This window comes from Aphelocoma coerulescens, chromosome 1A (genome assembly GCF_041296385.1).
Source record: "Aphelocoma coerulescens isolate FSJ_1873_10779 chromosome 1A, UR_Acoe_1.0, whole genome shotgun sequence".
Lineage (NCBI taxonomy): Eukaryota > Metazoa > Chordata > Aves > Passeriformes > Corvidae > Aphelocoma > Aphelocoma coerulescens.
The window spans coordinates 66,661,434-66,683,876 of NC_091014.1; the positions used below are offsets into that span (position 1 = coordinate 66,661,434).

Below are 22,443 nucleotides of genomic sequence, written 5' to 3' on the forward strand. Positions count from 1 at the left end.
GCTGTATGTGAGTGTTTCTCAGGGTTTTCCTTGTCTTTCTGGGTGACATTTGGGCAGCTGCAGCAATGAGGCATGTGCACTTTTTGTGGTCGGCAGAACCATTTATCTTGGCTTGTTCTTCCTGTAGAATCATGTTGCACGAGCAAAATAGTTGCTTTTTTTGAAATGCAAGTCCTATCTGTAGCCTCCCTTCCATTCCCTTGAAGTTTGGCTGCTGTGCTCTGTACTGTCAGCTGTGGAAGACAGAGCCTTGCTGCTGCTGCTGCTCACCTGCCATCAGGGCCTTCAGAAGTGAGTCTGTTACTCTGTACTTCTCGTGACACGTCCAGAAGAGTGAGCAGCATAAAATGTTCTCATATTTGCACAGTAGATTACTTGTGGTGGTGGTGGTGACCTGTTCATCCTTTGTGTGAAGGATAGGGGGAGAGCAGGAGGCCGAGGCAGGTAAAAGTGGTTTGGGCAGATAACTAAGGGGGGTTCATTCACGTATCTACCTACAAATGAAATGTCAAACCATGTGGAGGAGGGGGAAGGAAGCTGGTGGAGGAATGGAAAGCTGGCCACTTGTAAAATGTGCTAGCCTGAGCTGCAGTAGTGACTTTCTTTGAAGCTGAGTGTTCTGCTTGATAAAGTCTGCAGGGTTAGATGTCTGTGGGATCCAGAGGTAGAGCTTGTAAGAGGGTGTAAACTGAAGTGCTGTTTTCTCTCAGATTTCTTCACGGTGCAGAAGACGAGAGTTGAATGAATGGATTGGATGTCTTTCTTCCAGAGTAATGCTGTTAGCTCTGCTTCAGACAGCTTCTGCTCTCTCTCCCTTGGTGGTTTGCTTTCACTAGACCCATTAAATATGGATACCTTAAGCAGTGAGTTGATTCTGGTTTCTGAAGTTGCTTTTGGCTAAAGGAGCCTGTTGGTGCTTGGCATCTTGTGGAAATCAACCTGCTTCCTTTGGGATCTTGGGCTGAGTTCCTAGACATGAAGGTGCTGTTCCTTTACCTGCTTGTGCCCATCAGCTTTGCTTGTGGGAATACACCAAAGCCTGAGAGAGCACTAAGGACTTTCTAGGAGAACACAGTATTTCATGGAGAATGGATGGCAGTAAATTGAAAAGGGCCTTGAAGGTTTTCTACTCTGAGTGGTCACAAGCCCAAAGTCTCCTTCAGTCCTTTCCTTTTTTTACCAGACTTTGTCTTTCCCTCTGCTCTCATATGTCAGATTTGACTCCACATCCTCCTTTCAGTTGGAAGTTGTTCTGGTGCTCATGCAGTGTCCTTAGGAGAACATAACCCTCCACCATTACTTCGTGGGGAGAAATGACCCTTTCTGTGTAGGGAGGGAGTTGTGCCTGGGGGAGGCTGAGAAAGTACATTCTCCCCATCTTCAAGTAGAGCTTGTGTGCAGAGGGAGGAGTGTAGCTTTCCCTGGCTGCTTTTAGTGTTCTCTCAAGTTTCAGTTCTTGCCTGGCTTTTCCCAGTCAAAAATTTTGGGATTGAAGCAATCTGTTCAGGACAAAGGAAGTGCATGTCCTGGAGTGTAGAAGCTGTGTAGCTGTGGTGTGATGTTAGTGCTTAGGAGAGCTGGGTAAGGGGTAGGTACTTTAGAGGAGGGGAGTGTTGCTCCATTTCAGGCAGGGAGAACAGAATGTCAGAACTGTGTTGCTGGTCGCTGCTTAAAAATGTACTTATACCTCTCAGGCACGAGAAAAGGTGATTAAAAAGATGTGCCATTTTCAAAGCTGTGGGATTGCCACTGTAAGGGCAATGCAGGGAGACTGAGGCAGAGCTGACTAGGTCAGCAGGTCAGTAATCTGCTCTTGTATCCTATCAGTTGTCCATCTTTTTAAGTTGTACACCTTTTTAAGTGTAACTTTACAAATACTTTAAAGCACCATTCTTGTCCACACTTGTATTTCTGCTGGTTGGGGGTGGAGGTTTTTTTGTTTGTTTATTTTTTGTTTGTTTGTTTTTTGTTTTGTTTGAGTTTTTTGGTTGGCTCTTTTAATTAATTTTGCCCAGCATTACTGTTTGTGTGTCCACACAGTGAAAATTCACTTTATTTTTTTTTCCCTTTCTTATCTGGCTAGTTTTCAGACACACAGTTTCCTCACTCTGTGACATAATGTGGCTTCTGGAACCACTAATGCCCGCAAAAGGAAGGGGTGAGTGGCAGGTGGGGCTCAAGATGAAGTCTGAGTGCCTCTTTGCCCTGATGGATCTGTGCCTGATGAAGACAGCAATGTAACTGGCTTAGGGCAATAATGAAAGAAATGAGAAACAGCAAAATGACGAATCCCATGTTTGACTTTCAGCTTTAGTTCCAAAGCTCTCTGTATGTTCTGTCAAAGTCTGCATCTTGCTTTAATGCCTGGCAGAACCAATTTTGAAGGATTCCCAGTTCAGTGTTAGTAAGTGGGTGTTAGAGCTGTTGATGGCTTTGGTGTTTAGTTTCCAGTGCTGCAAATGCTGAAAGCCTCTTATGGCCACTGCTCTCTGTTTAGTGCTTCTCTCTCCTAAGATGCTGCATCTCTGCCTGTTCCCGTTCTGCCTCTTTTCAGCAGTGCTGGTCCGTGTGCAGGGCTAGGCCAGGACAGCTGAAGCTGTGTTAATACTGGCTATCTCATCACAGGGGTCACTGCCAAAAAATGGAAATCTTCTTTTCACAGACACCCCCCAAACAACTCCCTAGAAAGATAAGAACATTCTCATTTGTGAAAATACAAAAGCAGTATTTCACCCTTGCAAACGAAACAAAGCCCAAGCTTCTCGTAAACATTTCCAGCTGGCTCAAGTGTTGAATATGCTGTTACCATGCTAGATACATATTTTACCTTTGGCAAAAATAAAGGGGAGATCTCTGTTCTGGCAGGCACAGAATAGACCACTTACCTGTGTAAATTTTAACACATCCATTTAAGCAAATGTGGCCTGGTCTTTGCAACTAAACCAAAAGCGTTATTACAGCCCTTTCCTAAAAGTTGCCTTTGGCTTTGCTTTTCCCCTTTTTTTTATACATCTTTCCATTTCTTTATGTACCACAGTCTGGCCATTGTGAGTGCCTTGTCTGCTGAGGCATATAAATAATTTGCTTTATTACCATAGTTCTGCTTTGAATGCAGTCCCTTGATACAGTGCCTTTATGTGGATTTGGTCAAGTCTTTGCCTTTGATCTGCCTGGGATTATTAATTCTCTTTTATAGTTAATGGCTGCTTTGTCTTTCTCCCCCAGCCTCTACCAAAAGATCGGAGAGCCTTTTGTAAATGTGCAGTGATTAGTAATGCAGTAGCAGACTGAGCTGTGTGTGGTTCATCTCTATAAAAAGAGTGCAGTGTAGCAGCATGTTTGGGCCTGGTTTTGAAGCCCTTCTGCTTATCAGTTTTTCTTAGAAATTGCGAGATTTATTAAAAGTGCCTTTTATTAAATGTGCCCAGAAAGCGTGCAGTTTTGAGGACGACTTTTTGTAAGAGTTTTAGCTGTCAGATGGAAATTTGTTGTGTGCATGGCTGCCTGCGTTGGCCTGTGATAGGCAGAGGAGCAAGTTAAGAGGTCAGCACTGCAGAGTGTTCAGGGACTTGTTGCCCTCTGGTCTGACTTCTCCCATGGAAAGTGGGAGCTCCAGCTGATACCTGATCTTTTATGCAAGGGTTTGCTGCTTGACCAGGGGGATTTGTCCTGTATCCCCGTTCTCATCTGAGATGTGAGTGAATGAGGGTTGTGTCACTGGTGTGAAAGGGCTAAGAATGGTCTTGAATGTGGGCTTTCTATTTTGCACGTGGCGATCTGGACTATAAGGATATGAGCAGCAGGCAGGTGAGTCACTGTCTGAAAAAGTGCAGCTGCTTGCAGTTTGGCTCTGGTGAGAAGAAGGAAACTTGGGAAGCAGTAGGAATTTGGGGGCAGGAAGGGAGCTTCCTGTGCAGTTTGAGTTACCTGGGCATTGCACATTTGCTGTCCGTGTGCTGCTCCGACCAGAGAGGAGGACAAAGTTACCTGAAGGGATCTTCTGCAGTGGAGCCAAGGACAGCAAAGCAGCCTGACAGCTTCCAAAGTTAGGATTGCATCATGAGATGGAGGTGCATCATGTAAAAGTTGTGGTCAGGCAGTGCTGGGCACTGGCTGAATGCAAAGAAAAGCACAGGAACCCAAGATCAGTGCCACAGCAGCTGCTGCTTTCTTCAGGGTGGGATTCGGCCTTGCAGTCAGAAATAACCAGAGCTAAAATTAAGCAGCGTTTACCATCTGTTTTTGTAAGATGCAGGGGCTTGTGGTCAGTTTTTAATAACAAGGCTGCAAATGGCAGAGATTGAAGTGAACTGTGCTGTTGTTGATACCTTTTAAAATTACACTAAAAATTATTAAGAGTGAAGGTAGAAAGCTGCTGATATCAGTTTTCTCATTTTTTAAAAAGGAGAAAGCTGGGGCATCTCTCTCTTTTTTTTTTTTTTTTTTTTTTTTTTTATAGTGTTCCTCCTGACTTTAAAGGCCATCTCTTGGCCTTGGAGAAATCCTTGACAGCTCTGGTGGCACTTCCAACTTTCTGCAGCTAATTGCTTGTGCTGTGTGCAGTTTGCCTGTAATCCCATGCTCTGGGACAGCCTGCCCAGCTTACAGACACAGTGCTGTGTTCTGTGTGTGTGTGATCTGCTCATTCTATTAATCTGTTTGAAAGGCCAGCACAGCTTCCAATGTGACTTAATCATGTTGACTGCTGACACTGCCAGGAGACTGTCAAAATATTGCAGGGCTGCCAGGAACCCTTGCTGCTTTTGGGGACTGGTAGAGAAGTGACCTTTTACATGTGGATTTAAATTTCTACTTCAGGGGAAAACATATGGTTTTTGCTGAAAGCCAACCTGGACTAAGCAATGCTCCTTTAGCCTGTTCTCAGTGTCGTACCCCTTCCTGCCTTCCCCTGCTGCAGGGTTGCAGTGACTGGTCTCTGAAATGGCATGATCAGGCTTTAGAGAAAGGTGTTTTACACCAGTCTCGGGTAGGGAGCAAAAGAACTGCACCATCACCACGGGGGAAGGTGTTCCCTGTGAGAAGGGGAAGGGGAAAGGAGCCCTGTGACTGGGCAGAGAAGGAGCAGTAATACCTTATGTGGGATCTGCCATGACTATAACTCGTTGTACAGGCACAGCTCTGCTCTGCCAGTCAAATGCCTCTTGCATGGATGGCTCTGGTATAAACCTCACAGCAAAACCACTGCTATTGGTACCAAGTCAAGGAGGTTGGCACTTGCCAATCTGTTAATATCCATAATCTTGTACAGTACCTTTGGGTTTGTGAAAGCATGGGCTGAAAGCCATTCTTTGTTGTAAATTTGCATTAAAATACCTGTTGGGTTCTTCTCAGAAATGTACCTGTTGCTCCATCCTGCCTATTAACTGCCTCTGCTTGCTCATTTGTGGGTTCTCTTTTCTTTCCAGCATTGTGGCTCTGTTTCCTGTTCCTGCTTCTGTTTCTTTGCTCAGCAGTGATAAGTAAATACTGGGGGCAGTGAGCAGGGAAAAAGTCCTCAGCATTTGTTCCAGCACAGTGTGAAAGGTTTCTGGAGTGCTGCAGGTGAGGGGAATGCCCTGGCACGTTCATGTTCCTGAGTGCAGGTCCCTGTCTGCATGCTGCCTCTGTGAACCTGTGTGTTCCTTGGGGCAAGCTGTGGAAACCCAGCTGAGCCTTCACCAGAGGGTGCAGGTGGCTTTCTTGGGAAGCTCCGTGCACGGAAAATACCATCCTGGAGGTGCCTGCTCTTAGGCAGCCAGGGTGGGCCAAGGCAGGCGCTTGGCTCTCTTGGGACAGGGAGGGATTCTGGCTGGGACCACAGCCAAGTGCTGTGTCCTCCCTCCTGGCCCCCCGTCCCCAGCAGCTGGGAGCTGATCTTAGTGCCTGCTCCTGTGTCATTGTGCCCAAATTAGGGGGGTCTGGCAGTCTGGAGGTGGCAGTCCCTTATCCAGTTTCTGCCACTCCGTCAGCGCTCAGACACCCCATGGGCTTCGCCTGTCTGTGCTGCTGGGGCTGGGATGGCTGGACTGCTGTGTAAGAGGCGCAAAAAAGGAGGTAGGAAACACTTCCTTTGTAGCAGGAATCTCTTCATGAGGACCTGGTGTGCTGGGCTCTCCCTGGGAGGCAGCTTTGGGAAGCTTTCTGCTGGCAGAGCCTTGCTTTGCTGGCAGAGGTAGGAGAGGGCGTTTTGGTCCTATGGGATCTGGCACAGCTACACAAGGTCTGAAGACAAGCACAAAGGTTTTATGTGGTTCTTCATGGCATGAGGGATGGGGGCTTAATACACAAATTTTCATTAATGTTTTCTTTCATTTTGGTAAATTGCTCAGAAACAAGGTATTTTTGTTAGGAAGAGTAGAGATGATAATTTTTATTTTTATATTAAAAGAGTACGTGCATCACCTTATTTGAGCTTCTGGGAATAAATCTGGTTTAGCTGCATTTAAAAGTATTCTGGCATCATTTTGTTCATATGCATACACTGTGCCATGCATTCACTGCCCAGAGGAACTTAGCAGCTCTCCTCTGCATTTGCAGAGCATTGGGAACAGCGATGCCCTGAACTTTCTGAACACTTGGCATTCCCAGAATGACAGCACTGCTGTGATAATGAAGAGTGCTACATCTAGAAATAAGGCTGGTAGTTCCTAAATAAGTCTGACTTAATTGAAGTTTGGGCACTTACAGTCCTAGAATAGTTTTAAAAATCGAACTTCGGTTTCCACATTAATTGTTTTGTGCCTCCTGGTGGCATCACAGTGTAGGAGTTGTTGGGGTGAGAAAGCTCTAGTTTGGAGCAGTGCAAACAGGGCTGGGTAAGGGTTGTTAGAGCTGATTTGATCTGCTGCATGAGGCCTTCTTGCTCCCTGACTTTTTTGTTCGTGGACGTTTTCAAGAAAATGAGAAGGAATGCAGAAAAGGGGTACTTTAAGAATTTATTTACCAGCATCTTCATGCAGGAGGTTAAATTTCAGCCTGAGGACATTGCTTTCTGTTTGCAGTTGAGAACCATGGGGCATAAACCATCAGGTATCATAATATGAGACTGGGGTTTGCTGCTTGCACTTCATAATGAGGATTTTAGTGGTGTTCAGTATCATGCTGTGAACCAGAATTAAGTAACCTCTTGGGACTGCAATTAAGAAATGTGTGAACTTGTCTTAAGCACCTGTTCCAGTTTTCTGTGAGGGAAGGAGTGGGGATTGCAGTGTATTCTTGTTCTCTGCCCTCCTCTGTGGCAGTAAAATCTCTGTCTTTTCCACTTCTATTAGGCAGGAAAACAGCAAGTTCTGATGCAGGATTTTGTAACCTTCTCAGACTGCATGCAAACGACAAGCCTGTGGTTTGTTTTTCCAGTGGGAAAGGGGAATAGTGACTGCTCTGGAAGGGGAGAGCTTGAAGGGATACTGTGACCATTATTTAACTGTTCCTTCTTTTCTTTCCTGAGAAAAGTTTGCTTAGCAAACCTGTGTATTTGGAAATTGCTTTTCCCTGAAAGGAGTGTGGGACTTGGGCCCCTCCCAAAGGAGATTGCACTACCACAAATGCTGCCACAAGTCATTTTAGTTCATGCTTACACAGAACTGTCACTGAAAAGATGGGGCTGTTGTGGTTTCTTTGGATCTCACATCCATCTAGTTCAATATCACACCTTAAAACAAATGTTATCTGAGTTTAAGGGGAGATGTGCCTTGGAGAGTGTGGAAGTGTTACAGCAGTGCTGGTGCTTTTCTTACTGGCAAGCTCTGTGAAAACACTGAAGGACTCTTCAGTGTTTGTCCCCAAGTTTAGTTCCTTCCATATGGCAGGATGCAGGGAAGTATTTTAACATCCATTTTATTTATGAAGCATGCTTTACTGACTTTCCCAAAGGAAAGGAGAGTTGTAAGTTTAAGATGAGCTTGAAATAAAAAAAAAATTTAAAAAAAATCAGATTTGTCTTCACCAGATCATGGCACATCTATTCTATCAAGTGGCAACGCTGGAATTAAATACCTTTTCACCTTTATTTGGTAGGTCTCCCTGGGATTCTCTGAGGATTTAATAAGGCCAGTAGCAAGTTGCGATTCCTCCTGTTCTGCTGTTACGAAGGGAGGTGATGAGTGGTGGTCATGCTGTCAGAAAAGGGGTTTGTTTTCACACTGTGATGCCTGCTCTAGGTTGGGGCCATCCTGCAGGCAAAGCTCCCACCTCTTCCTTCTGGAGAAACAAGCACTCTGAGCTTGTTCTTACCACAGAATTGGGTTTCTTGATAAAATTTTCCAGCCACTTGTGTGGTAGCTCTGTTAAATAAGAAGCTATCAAAGGATGTTACTTCAATTTTATTTTCCACTGTGGCTGCACTTCTTCATGCCATAAACTGCCGTCCTGTTCTGAAATGGATCTACCAGATGTTGTCTCTTATTATGAACACTGTCCCCAAGCCCCCTACATAGACACCAACTGTGCATTTATTACACTCTTTTTTGGTTTTTTTCCTTCTATCCAGTGAGTGACCTCCAAGAAGAAGGTAAAAATGCCATCAATGCACCGATGAACCCAAGCACCGTGGACATCCATCCAGAAGACACACTATTAGGTAAAGTTTTCATGCTGCAGAGATGGTTTGTGAAGGGGGCCACTCTGGCCCCCACATCAGGGCTTCACTGCTGAATGCAGGTTGCCCAGCTGGAACTGAAAGGATTGGAAGTGACAACTGGAAAAGGTTGCATGGTACTTGTAGACTAGAAATTAGAAAGGCTAAATGGAGTTTGAAAAGCAGTGCCAAGCAAGGTGGTTTATGGACTGCCTCCCATGTCCATCCCTCCATCCCATTTCTTCCCTCTGAGGCCCTACAAGAGCAGCAGCATAATTTAATAGCAAAAAGGGTTTAAAACTTGTTGAAATAAACTGCTTTTGTCTTTCCTGGCCTTATGTCTCTTAATCTACAGAATTAGCTGAAGCAAGCTAATTATGAAACTGTAAATCAAACATCAAGACAAATGATAAAGCAGTAAATTAAAACCAGAAAAGTGTTAGTCATTTGGATTTTCTGATTAGGAGAGTAGTAGGAAATGCAAAGTACTTTTTTTCTAAGATGTGGGCAAAGTGTTGGGTTGCTCTGTGTCGATATGTCTGGATCAGGAGTGTCTCCAGTGATTTCTTCTGGATACCACTAAAGCTGTGGATGCCTTTAGAAGATGCAGGACTACTGCTGAAGGCCTGTCCTGCAAAGACATGATCACCAGTGAATGTTAACCAAGTTCTGTGGTGAATCATGTACTGTTATGGGTCAAGTCCTGCTCAGGGTTAGTGTTTTGGGTGTGTAGTGGGTGTCACTTCCTTACAATGGACTGCCTGACTCACCCTAGGCAGTAATGAGGAACTAAAGGAACGGAGGGGGGAAAGCAGCAAAAGAATTCATGGTTTTTTCATTGGTTTATGGAAATTTTTTGAGTGTGTTCAGACAGCATGGTCTTATTTTTGTTTGTTAATAAAAATGAAGAGCCCTGGAAAATACTGACCCCAAATGTATGGGTGAAGACTAAGGTAAGCAGTTAGATACTGGTTATTAAATAGTGTGTAGTCAGTCTTGTGTCCAGGATGTACCATGTTTCCCATCTGACAGCAGTGAAGTCTGGCACTGCAGTGGAAAGTCACTGTAGGCTGGTCACTGCCAGGTCCCACTGAGCAGTGTGACAATGGCCTGACCAGTGGGCATACCAAAACCCCTCCTTTGTTGTCCTGATAGAAAGAATTGAGCAATCAGTAGTAAAATAGGATTGCACGTGGCCTGCCTTCTGGCTGTTAGAGAGCACTTCTCACACATCTTCATCTCATCAGCAGAAGAAATAGAAGACTTTACACCTGGGAAGTCTCTTTTATGTTCTTCCCCCATGCACCAGTACAGCTGATACAAAGCAGGATAATTTTCTCTCTTAAGCTTAACTGAAGGTTAAGGAGTTCCTGCACTCAGGAGCACATTTGTGACCAAGTTTTGAGGAAACCAGAGGGTGGAGGCACAAACTCTCAGCCCAAATTTCAGAGCTGCACTGAGTGTAGTGTGTTAAGCTCATTATACTCTTCTAGGTTCTGTAATTTGGGACAGGTGTTTTCAAATAGAAGTTAAACTGAAGAGGAGGAGAAAAGTAGTCCACGGGGTTTTTGGTGTGTTACTATGAACATGCCTCATATGAGGACAGGGATTTTCCTGAAGCACTCTACATATGGCAGGGCCCGAGCAGGGGAAGGTCAGTGAAAACAATCCTGGTTTAGGGAAGTGGGGCTGTGTAATCTTTCTGTGTGTCTCTAAAATTGCCGGACACTTGGGTCATGGGACATCCCCTGGCTAAGAGGATGAGTAGGCAGTGCCATTTCTCGATCAGCTGACAAGCCCCTTCATGGTCAGGAGTTGTTGCAGTTTCAGCAGTGCACATTTGCAGTGGATCTCGCTAAGGTTTCCCCTTTTACTTGAACAGAGGAGAATGAGGAACGCACTATGATCGATCCTAACTCAAAAGAAGACCCCAAGTTCAAGGAACTGATCAAGGTAGGAAATAAAGTTTTGTCCTTCTTCAAATCTTTTAACTAGTGAGCTGAAGTAATTTATAAGCTGGTCACCCAAGAACACAGTTGAGGAATAGCAACTTGTTACTGGAAAACAGCTGTGAAAACTGAGATGAAGGTCAACAACAAGGTAAGGCTAAAAGCAACAGTGAGAGGGACAAGGAAAGGCTGAATGTCAGATGCTTGTGGAGTAGTGGAGTAAAGCTCCATTGTCCATTTCTATCCTTGTGATGATCACAGCAAGGATCAGTGCTTGGCTTGAGTCTGTCTGCAGTCCCTGCACACAAAATGTAGGTTCCTTCTATTTGTGAAAGCTGGGAAGGAGCTTTGGAAAACATTAGTGAGGTTTCAGGAGAAGAAAGAGTAGCACTGAAATGTTAGGGGACAAGGAGGGGACGTCTTGTGTCATGGGAAAGTTGGAACTGAGGTTCTTCTTGCCCTGCATTCTGCTCTCAGTTTTTACCTGTGTGCTGGGTCAGGGACAGGTGGTTCTGACTCTGTCTCGTCACTGGACACACCTGCCCAAGGGTGTGCCCAGATGTGCTGATGTTAAATGAGACTTCCTGACTCAGCAGTGCCCATAGTTCCTGCCTGGCATGACAGAGGATTCGATCTTGAAGGACTTGTGTTTAGGAGAACCTTTTCTATGCAGAAAGTTGTTGGGATTAACATGGTGCAAGCTCAAGCAGGAGGAGAAGGGATGGCAAGCCTGAAAAAGTGTGCTCTCTTTCAAAAAGGTATTTGTGCTGCTATTATACTTCCCACTACACTTTCCCTTTATTTCTTTAAAAGAACTGTAAAAATAATTTTTCTTGGAAATGACAATACAGCTCTGTCTGTGTGGATATGAAAACTTTGGATAATGCATACCATATACAGAGAGGGGGCTGAGCTGGGGCATATTCCCTGCTGGAAACCTGACGCACCCTGGCTGCTTCCCCAAAGTGAACTGCTTCAGCGAGTGCCTCAGCAAACTGCTCACCTGCTACATCTTTAAAACAAGCCCAGTGATCTGTTATTACCACTGCAATAATGTGCCTAGCATCACAAAACCACATCAGGCTGAGTTTAGCAAGGAGCTGTGCTCAAATTTCTGCTGTTCTAATTCACCAGGAGTATGTTGTGGCTTTGAATTAAGTGGCTGCACATTCTTTCTTTGTTGGTACCTAAATCCATTAATCCTCTCCAAAGTGCAGTGGTCTTGCATCACCCTCTCAGAATGTAATGTGGTTTCTCTGCTACTGGAGCAGTGATATTATCAGCTGAACAAGAGTCTCTGCAGTGGAGGAACCAGATGTAGTCTGTGATTCAGGAGACTTGATACTGAAACCACAATTGCTTTTAAATTGTGAATTGTCCTGCTGAGTTTAATACAAGTTTCTGAGTCTTCCCTGGATGTCATAGTCCAGCAAGGTTATATTCTTTCAGATTAAAAACCTGAAAACCTCCAGGAGGAATGAAAATCAGGGCCAAAACAGCACTCGAGGATATGTTTAAGTGCATTGCACAATCAGGTTCGGGGTCACTAGGCCAGTTTACACTTGCGCAAGGAGAGAGGTCCCAATGGAATGGGATCACCTGGTGCAGGGAGCAGCATGGAACTGGAGCTTGTTTCCTTGGGATCATCCTCAAAGGAGAGATGTGTTCTGTGGAGTGCCTGTGTAATTTAGCTAATTGCTAACAACTTGCATACCTCTCAGCAGTTAGAGTTTTTAGAGATTCAGCAGCATTGGTGTGAGCTCACACTGTCGTGGTGTGAATCTATGAGCCAGGGAGAGGTTTGAGTTTTGTTGGCAAAACTTATTTTATATTGCAGAGCTTGGATAATGCAAAAAAATGAGTAATTTATTCCTCATTTTCTGTTCTTTGGTGGTTAATAACATTTTCCAAAGCCCCAGTGCTGGATGAGAATTGCTGTGCTTTAGAAACCCAGCCAGCAGAAAAGTGTCTGTCCCCCAGAGCCTGAAAAGAGAACTCTCCACGGACTAGTGAGGAGTGGGAACTTGAATAGACGGAGGTTTTTGTAGTTCCAAGTGGTTCTTTCTCTCTTTTTCCCCTCAGAGAAGAATGTGCCAATAGCATCAGCAGAGCCTCATGCCTTTTCAAAGCTGGCAGAGACTCAGTTTCGTTGGGGCCAGCCCAGATCTCTTTCAGCACCAGGGTTAGACATGCCAATGGCTTGCCATCACTGATGCTGAGTGTTTCTGTCCTGCCAGTCACATGCAGTGGGGTAAATGGATCTCAGTGCAAAGAAGCAGCAGAGATATCTGCTGCTGACGCTGCTTTAGTACCTCTTTGTCCCCACCAAATGTTGGCTTAATTTCTGCTGACCTCATGCCATAGGAATTGTATGCATTGTGGATTGGGCATTTGGAAGTGATTTTGACAGAGCCTTTGTAACTCTGGAGGGACAGACTGTGCAGCACTGTGGTAGTACAGAGACCAGCAGATGAAAAAACACAACAAAAAGCCTCATTCCTCACTCTTAGTAAAGCAAATATACAGAGAAACTCCTTGTTGAAGGCTTCTTAGTTGGGCATGTGAAAATACCTGCTTTAAGTCTTCTTGCCCAAATGAAAAACAATATGCCTGGAAGTGTTGTTTGTTACCACCATAGCCAGTTTTCTAAAAACAGTTACAATCTATCAGGATGAAGTGTTCAACAAAATTCCCTCTGTGGCCAGCAGCTTTTTTAAACTCACTTCATTTGTCCTGTGTGTAATCAAAATTTGGTACGTGGATGAACAGACCTAAAGCTAAAAATTCAGCTCAGGGAAAGAGAGATGAGTTATTGTTTCTATTTATATGTATGTATAAATATTGTATTCACAAAATGCTCCATTTCTAGTGTCTGAAATATGTGAGCTTATTTTATTCATTGGCCAATATTTGCTCATTTTCAGTATTTCAGTAGGAAGAATATGAAAAAGAGCTTCTGCTAATTGAATGCAAAATTTTAGAACATCTGTGTGCAAGAATTGGGTCCCATCTGAAAGTGCCTTGACAAAAGGCAGCAAGCCACAGTTGTAAGGTGCTTTTCCTTCCTTCAAGCACTTCTGTAGGATTGGCTTATAACTGCAACAACTTCTAGCCATTAAAAGACTCATCTAAACTTTATGCAGATCCAAACATTGCCGTTATAGACACTGCCTGAAAAGTAAAACATTCACTGTCCTGGAAGATACCAGCTTTTCCCATGTCTGGTTTTATGGCTTTTTTAGATTTATGAGGTGAAGAGAAAACCAAAACGAAGCCACTGTCCTTTGAATGTGGTTTCTCACATGTGACCAGATGAAACCGAGCTCCCTAAATGCTCTGAGATCTGCTTTTGGCAGCAAGAAGCCTTCCCCTTGGTTACAGGATGCCAATGCTTAGTCAAGAGGCCTGAATAGGAATTTTTGCTAATAATTTTCATGCTCAGCCCTGAAGCCAGTTTTATACCTTTGATCTCTGCTTCCTAATTCTCCCAGAAGCTGAGGGGAAGTGGGTCATTGAAGCCAGGATTTTCTTTCTGTGCTGTTTTTGGTGGCTGGGCTTCCTGTTTTCCCGTTGTGCCAGATGTGTTCATGTATTTTGTGTTGTTTTGCATTTTTTTTCACTGCTGTACAGCGGTGACTGTGGGGTCCTTATGCCCTTGACCTCTGAATTTTTACAGCTACGAGTCTGTGTGTCTGAGCATTTGGCCCAGTTCAAAAGTGCTTTAGATGAGTGCAGATATGCATGAAATGTCAGGCATGGTTGTGAGGACATAAGAATATCATATTCAATTTTTAAAACCACACTACTAGCCCCAAATATTATAGAAGGCTATAGAAAAGCAGCTTTTTATGAGCCCAAATTGCAATATTGAGCTCTAGCTGTAAGAAGTGCAGGCACAGGAATGAAGGAATGAATAGAGGAGTGTGAGACCAGACAGATCAAGGTTAAGTATCTTTCCATGCATAGGAAAAGGTCTTGTCTGCTTCCCTCCAAGCACCAGTGTGCCTGTGTCAGGCTGTTAGAATTTTCAGGCATTCAGGTTATTGAATCTTTCCTGCTTCTGCCTTTTCATGAAGGAGAAATTACAAAGAGCTGCAGAGAGCTGACTTTCTGTGAGCAGGGTCAGAAAGGATTTCTGCACTTGCTTGTTTCAATAAGCAATGTGGTGTTTCCTCTGTAAAAGTTAAAAAAAAAAAAAAAATCTGTGCTGAATTTTTTTCCAGGCTTCTAATTAAGACACAATCAAGAAATCAAGAAAGGCTTGGGATTTTTTTAATTACAGTACTTTCCAGTCTTCAACAGCTGTTAAAAAAAACCCCACCTGGATTGGTTTCTTTAACTTTGCAAATTAATTTTTTCTAGTGGAGCTGGAGTTGTAGTCTGAATAGTAGAGAAGTTAGAACATTCTTTGAAATGCTTTTCTTTGATTGAGGTACTAAACTATTAAAATAATAAAATAAGTACGGCTAGACCTGTTTAATTTGTGTCTCTCTTTTGCCTAAAGTTTTTCTGTGCTAAATTTTTGTGAAACGTTTAATTAGCACACAGTGTAAGTATCTTCCTTTTTTAAGACCTTATACCTGTGTTTCCTGTGTATCTGTACTCTTGGAAGCGGGATGTTGGATCCTATGTTTTATTCTTCAATTTTAAATCCTTGGCATTTTCTAGATTCTGACTTCAATACCATTCAGCACAGGACAAACAAAATAAAATGTTTATTAATGGCTTCAAATAGTTTAGCATCCTGAATCTTCCTTTAACAAAGCTTTTGAGGTCTTCTTGAAGTCCAGCCTCTTCTTACAGGGACTGTAATGGGATCTGATTATTAAATGATATTTTCAACTGAGCTTCAGATAATTTTTGAAAGTTTGTTCTATAAATCTCATGGAAGGTCTAAACTTTTTAGGATTTTGGTTTCTTCAGTTGATTTTCTACGGATGTCTAAGTGAAAATCTCTTTCTGGATGATGTCTTGTTATCTAGGACTACTTTTTCTGTATCACTGGTGAAGTTTTTGAGGTGAAAGATAATATTGTGCTTCTCATTGGCTTCCAGCTGTGGTAATTCTTTGCTGACTTGTCACAGGGGAGCAGTGGGGTGATGCTGCTGCTGCTGCTGCAGTATCCTTGTGTATCCACGTGTCTTCAATCACCTCCCCTCTTCCTGTTCATGTGTGAGGGAAGAACACTTCTGACACAAGTTGCTGATACTGAATAGTGAATAACTTATCAGAAAACCTTTATTTTCAAAGACAGGTCTTTGGAGGAGTCATTTTTCTTATTGTGCCCTCTGGACAGCTTAGAGGGCAAAGGTGATTTACACAGGTGAGCATTGATGCTGATCCTTGCTTTCCATGGATTGAGCAATTGCCAAATCACTTGGCTAAAATTTGCCACTTACTTGCTGTCCCTATTTTTAGAGCTGACTTTGAGCCCTGCATATTTTCAGCATGCTTTGGAAGTACTAAAGATACGGACTAGAGGTACATGAAGCATTAGTATTTCATGTTAGGATTGTAAACTTTTTCACAGTCACTAAGCCTAGCCAAATTTATTTGAGGTTTTTAGGTTGAATGAACATCAGTAGCCAGGCTGAATAACTTAAATGTCCTCGTGACCAACATATTCAAATGCTTGTGTTCCCTAGGATTCCCAAGGTGGGTGTTTTCCACTGCAAGCCTGCATATATTTTTTCATTTGCTTTTGTTTTACCATCTCTTGTTTATTAAAACCCCAGAACTTTCTCAGCCATCACAGCTGCCAAGAAGAGGCAGAAATATGGGGTCTAAGCAGAAAGTGAATTTAAAGAATCCACAACTTTATATGATGCAAATTAAAGATTGCAGAATCTTTAAATGAAGCTTATTGTTTTTAGGTGGTTCTGGTTAATGGATTTTTCACATCTGTGATTGGCAATACTCTTCTCCTCTTATAGAACCAAGGACGTAGCAGGAATTAACATTTTGTCTCTTCCCACAGAACTGTGTTATTTTTGTGAAAACAATTTAATTTTCCAAGTAATAAATTGGAGGACAGCACTACTACCAGCCTCAGTCAAGGCTTGTTTTCCTGTAACTCTTTGGAAATTATTATCTTTGGCACCTGGAAAACATAGTTCAGTTCCTTTTCTTTTTAAAAGTTCTTTATGTTCATTCCTGTTTCACGTGTGACTGAATGATTTTATGGTAGTCAACATATGGGAACTGTTAAAATTTTAAAATGATTATCAGACCCATTTGACCAAGATCTTAATTCTGGACTTTTGTATTCTGCAATAGCTGGGGATAAAATGCCTTGTCCTGTTGTCAAGACCAGAATTAAAAACAATAGGGGACAATGAGATGCTTTTATTATATTTTTTTTACATTCAAGTCTTATCTCTGCAACTTGGAAATACATAAATATGCTTGCACTTCACATATTTTATATTCCTGATTACTGCCTTGAATGAAAGGAACATACTTCAGTTGGTTTTAGACATTTGCCTCCTATTTCTGTGCTTGCAGGTTCTAATTGACTGGATTAATGATGTGCTGGTGGAGGAGAGAATCATTGTCAAACAACTTGAAGAGGACCTTTATGATGGGCAGGTGCTGCAAAAGCTGCTGGGTGAGTTCACACAAGAGAACTGGAAGGGCCCAAAATTAACCTCTTCCTCCACACAGCAGCAGGTCTGTGCAGTAACTCAACATCTCAGGGAGATGCTTGATTTCACTGAAAGCTGCAGCCTCAGCTTCTCCATCTGTTCTCCTCAGGCTGCCTTCTGAGAGGGGAGGAAATCCAGATGATTCCTAGGTATCTGTTTCATGGACTAAGTGTAGTCCAGACAGCTGAAATATAGGGTAGAAAAGGAGTGAAGAGGTTTGTGTTTATGGTGCCAAGCAGAAGCCATGCAGTGCAAAATTTTGTCAGTATGGTTTGGTTTTGAAAGCTGTTGGGCTGAGAGCTGCTTTGAGGTCCTGATAGTATTACTTTTGGGGGGAAAAAGAGAAAAAGGGAATGCATGGCAGCAGGTATGTGCTCAAAATGTGCACTTTCGTGTGAATGACATGAGGGGATACACTCAGTTGAGAATTTGGGATTTTGCAGCCCCCTTCCATCTTTGCAATGTGTGTGTTGATGCAGGAAGCATAGTGGAGTAGACTTGTGATAATGAAGTGATTTATGGGGATGCTTTCAGCCAACAAGGAGGCTTGAGGTTTCCAGTCCCATGTAAATCCACAGTTTCTTAGCCAGACTGCCCTCAGCTCACTTCTGCTGTGTTTTCAAGAGTGGGCTGGGCTGTCAGGGGTGTGTGTCACAGTGGGGCAGGAGGACCTGGTGCTGATGGGTGCTACTTGCTGGATTTTCTGCATGTGCCCCTTAAATGACAGGTGTCTGGATGAACATCCACAAGCCTTAAAATTGGTTAATGGCAATTAGCTTCACGTGCAGTTGAAACCCCTCAAAAATAACAACTTGAGGAATGAAACAAGAGTACTTTTAACACTTGTGGGTTAGACTGCAGCCAGGAGCCTCCAAATGTGGTGCAGATCAGCGTTGTGCAGGTAATTTTAGCTGGGGAATATTTGTTGGAATCCAGTAGTTCATAGCATGCTTCACAACTCTGCTTCTGCAGCTGGCAGTGGGTTTCACTGCAGCTGTCTCAGGTATCACTGCTTCCTCACGCTCCCTGTGCAGCCATGGCTCCAGCCTCAAGCCTGCAGACATTTAGAAGGTGCTTAGTTGTACCTACATGGGTGTGTATGGAAGACACTGAGGGGCTGGAGCATGTCCAGGGAAGGGAACGGAGCTGGGGAGGGGGCTGGAGCAGCAGGAGGGGCTGAGGAAGCTGGGAAAGGGGCTCAGCCTGGAGAAATTAACTTCAAGTGGTAGTTAACCATTTATTTTGGGTGAAAGGTGTTTTGTCTTGATAGCCACGCCCAAAAAAAAGGGGTTAAGGACAATAGCTTGTTGCTGGGCTGATGCTGAAGCAGTTTGAAACAAGATACTAGCAAATGACTGATCGAGGTGGATCTCCTTGTTTAGTTAATTTAGCAAGGGACAAGTAGTGCCACTCAGAGAAGCTGGAATGGCTTGGTACAGAAGATTCCAGTGTGAAAGGAAATAAATTTGTTTGCTGACTGACAGCTAACCTGGGCTGAGAATAGGTAGAAGCCCTAACATGGGACTGAAAAATTAATTTGCTTGTTTTGGTAATCTTGATAAAATAATATTGATTAAAATTTCCCTACTTTAGATTGCTAGAAACAGTAAGGATGTTCAGAGTATTTATTAGTTGATAACCTGCAAGTCTTTTCTCTTTGGCTTACTGTACTACTTTCATATTGCTGCCACTTTGAAAAAATAAATAGATATCTTCAGCTGGATAAAACATCCAGAAGAAGCATGTCTTGAACTTGAGAGCAGAAATATATCCATTATTGGAATGATAGGTTTTGACGACTCTGAAACATTTCTGGAAGAATCTTTAGATTCTTTAGCACCTCATTTTGTGAAAGCAGTTTTGGTGAAGCATGTTTTTTTGTTTTAAAGAGTGGAATAGTGTATAATTGGAATATGGCCAACCTGACCTGACCTCCTGGACGGATCAGCACAGTGAGTTTGGCCACATTTTTCATGGGTGTGGAGAGAGAACAGAGATCAGCTATTCCCATTGCTCTGATGGCTGGAGGGCTCTACCCCACCTTCCTCAGCTCCCTGCTCTTTCTTTTTTTAGAGAATTTTAGCTCCTGTCTCTTTTGCAAGGGCCACAATGCAGAGGAAGAGAAGAATGACTTTTCTACAACTTTGGCCACAAATAATTATATTATGTTAACAGAACTGAAATGTTAGTAGTGGAATTTTACACATTTTCCTGCATGATTTCATTTTGGAAGTAATCAACTATGATGTGACAATGTCAACAACATGACAAGATTGTACCAACTTACTTTTTAAATTAGTTCCACTGCGCTAATCCTGGGTCATATGAGTCTTGAGGGTTTGAGGATGCAAAATGTGCTTTAGCTTAAATTCATACCTTCAGCTAACCTGAAATAAACCTTATCAAGCTGAAGTAAATGTTCACACAAAATATTTCCAATTTTTTGTCCTAAACTAACTTTTAAAAGAAGTCCTGTACACCTCTGCAGATTCCTTGCGTAGTGAAAGCTGTGTTGTGCCAAATGCTTTTCTGCAGTGAAAGAAATTGGGAGGCATAATTAATATTGCTGCTAGCTTGATGTCTAGCTGAAAGTTGTTACATATTTTGACACCTGATTGATGAGCATGTTCAGCTAGACTTTACCAGTTTTGTCACATTTTTATTGGAACTGACACGCTCTGGTGAAAGTTTTACTTCCAGCTATTTTTCCCTCCAAGGAAAAGAATTATCTTAGAAAAGTTCCAGTGGACTCCAGTGGTTTGTGCTTGTTATTCCCACACAGTTTAATCTGGTCTTGCCTGTCCTTTTTATTTATTTATTTCATTTATTTTCCAAATGCAGAAAAATTGGCTGACCGTAAACTGAATGTGGCAGAGGTGACACAATCTGAAATTGGTCAGAAGCAGAAGTTGCAGACGGTCTTGGAAGCTGTCCATGATTTACTCCGACCCCATGGCTGGACAATCAAGTGGAATGTTGACTGTAAGGACTCTGTTATATTTTCTGTCTTAGAAAGTTTGTTGTCACTTAGGAAGTCTGATAAGAGCACTTTTCTCCAGTATCCTCCAGAGCAGTGAGAAGCAAGTGGTTGGGTCTGCCTGTCTGTGTTGAGCAGAGAGGGTTTGGAGTTGTAAGTTAAGCTTAAAGGAAGGGCTGAATCCAGGCTTTGCTACCTGTGAAGTTACACTGTAGGCCTTACTAATTCAGGAAAAAGAGGAAGAAAGATAAAAAGACTGTGTTGACCAAAAGCATTTGTCGCTGCCTTTTCCCCCAGAGCTGTTTGCTTAAAGTAACGCCTCAGTATCCTTTTACTTGCTTCATTTCCCTTGTTCCCTGCAGCCATCCATGGCAAGAATCTGATTTCCATTCTTCACCTTCTGGTCGCTTTGGCAATGCATTTCCGAGCTCCCATCCGGCTGCCTGAGCATGTGTCAGTGCAAGTGGTGGTTGTACGGGTGAGTACCAGCTCCTGGGAGGAACAGAATGGATTGTGCAGTCCTGGGCTTCCCATTTCTTGTCATTTAGAAAATGTGTCCCAGTTGTTTAGTGAGTCCCATGCTCATGTGTTGTAACCACTGGACTCTGCCTAGCAGGCTGCTGCTCCCTGCGAGCTCAGCGAGGCTTTCCCAGGGCCGTGCGATCAGGCGCATCCCGGAGTCCATTTCGGATCTGGCTCTGGCAGCCAGCAGCGTTACAGCGCAGGGGGGGTAAAGAAGGCAGAGAAGGGTCTCTCAGGAGGGTTTGAGATGGCTTTAATCACATCTTGTCCCCTCAATGTTCAGAGGTAGAGAGACAACGGGGTCTGGGTGCGGGAGGGTTTTGTCCCTGGGCAGGGTTGGGGTACAGGAGGCAACAGGGAGAAACCAAGGGAGCAGCCAAGGCTAGGGAGGGAACAGGGGGAACATACAGAGTCAGGGGGTTAACAGGCCACCACACCCATGGGAATGCGTTTTTGGATTGCATGTGCTTACGTGTGACCCCAAGAACAGCACGTCTTTAGTAGGTTTGGGGCCAGCCTTTGCTCCTGCAATAGCAAGCTGGAAGTATGCAATGGGATTTTGTACAAGGGAGCATTGGGCCTGCCATTTGTCACTCCAGTACATTTTTTCTTGCTATGCATTTTTTGTAGAGAAGCCATTGAAACTTCAACAGCACAGGAAGGAGTTTCAGCTCTTAGAATCTCCCTAGTCTGGAATGCTTGTTAGCAGTGTTGTTTTTCCCCAATGACTTTATGTGCAGACTTAGACATGTTGTTTTCCTTGGCGGGCCTGACAGACTTTCATCATTTTTCACAGTGTTGTGTTTTTGTTAGCTTTCCTTAGATATGGAGAAGAGATCTGACCTAAGGAACCCTGACTGCTTCCCCCCTGCCCTAGATACTGCTCTAGTTATTCCTTTCTCTGCTTGGTGTCGACCATTTCCTTTCCCTCTACAAAGACTCAACTTTCAAGCATCTGTACTTCTGCTTTATCCTTGCCTTCCATCCCAGTGAAAGCTTCTCATATCTGTAACATGGGAAGCCAGTTTTTCTCCCAGCTGCTGAACCCCAGGCAGATGCATTCCAGCTGGCACTCTGCTCCTGTTTGCTGTGGCACTCGCTCTGCAAGTGCCATTTACTGTTCCAGCTGTCAGGCTGCAGTGAGTTTCCTGTCAAGAATAAAGAAGATAAAGTGATCCCACACCCTGTTTTGAAAACTTGGATCCCCTTACAAGATGCAGGGGGGTTGATTAGATGAGCCCCATTTTGCTTTATATTTAAGTAATGGTGTTTTCCAGGCTGCCTGCCTGGATGCTCTAGAGGTTCAGGGTGTGATGTTAAATGAGAAATTGACGGATACTCCCTGGTTCACAATAAATGTGTGTATTATCTACAGGAGGTGATTTTGAACTGCTTTAGTTCTTTCAGAACTGAAGTCAGAACTTAACAACAGTGAGTTAGTTATAAGGTAACATGAATGTAAATAGGAGACTGATTTCTTTTTAACTTTCTTTTGACTGTCTTGGAAAGAGAAGGAGGAATATGTAAATATAAGCTGGTCAGCAGTTCTCTTACACCCTGATGTTAGAAACCTCCTTTTACCCAGTACAGTGAAGTGTCTTCTGTAACTGCAAAGTCAGGAAAAAACATTAGATAGAGAGGTAAAGCCTCCTTTTCCTTGTCCTTAGTTCAAGCTTCAGAACCCTCCACCTCCCCAGCAGAGGAAATGCTGTGGAGAAGGTTTTCACTTCTTTTCCTATTGGAGGGATATAGAGGAGACACCATCTGGTTCACCAG

General features: G+C 43.4%; 1 protein-coding gene across 2 annotated transcripts in view; it reads left to right on the forward strand.

Moving 5' to 3' along the window:
* The window catches only part of PARVB (parvin beta), a 52,154-nt gene that overhangs the window by 13,018 nt on the left and 16,693 nt on the right, over window positions 1-22,443 (forward strand). The window contains exons 1-6 of one of the 2 annotated variants that reach the window (XM_069003383.1): window positions 5,948-6,054; window positions 8,489-8,578; window positions 10,458-10,528; window positions 17,029-17,131; window positions 20,010-20,150; window positions 20,508-20,623. In XM_069003383.1, coding sequence (XP_068859484.1) covers window positions 6,018-6,054; window positions 8,489-8,578; window positions 10,458-10,528; window positions 17,029-17,131; window positions 20,010-20,150; window positions 20,508-20,623 — 558 coding nt within the window. In that variant the 5' untranslated portion in view covers window positions 5,948-6,017. Of the gene's footprint in view, window positions 1-5,947; window positions 6,055-8,488; window positions 8,579-10,457; window positions 10,529-17,028; window positions 17,132-20,009; window positions 20,151-20,507; window positions 20,624-22,443 lie in introns of those variants that run through there. The other variant, XM_069003382.1, reaches the window with a different exon arrangement.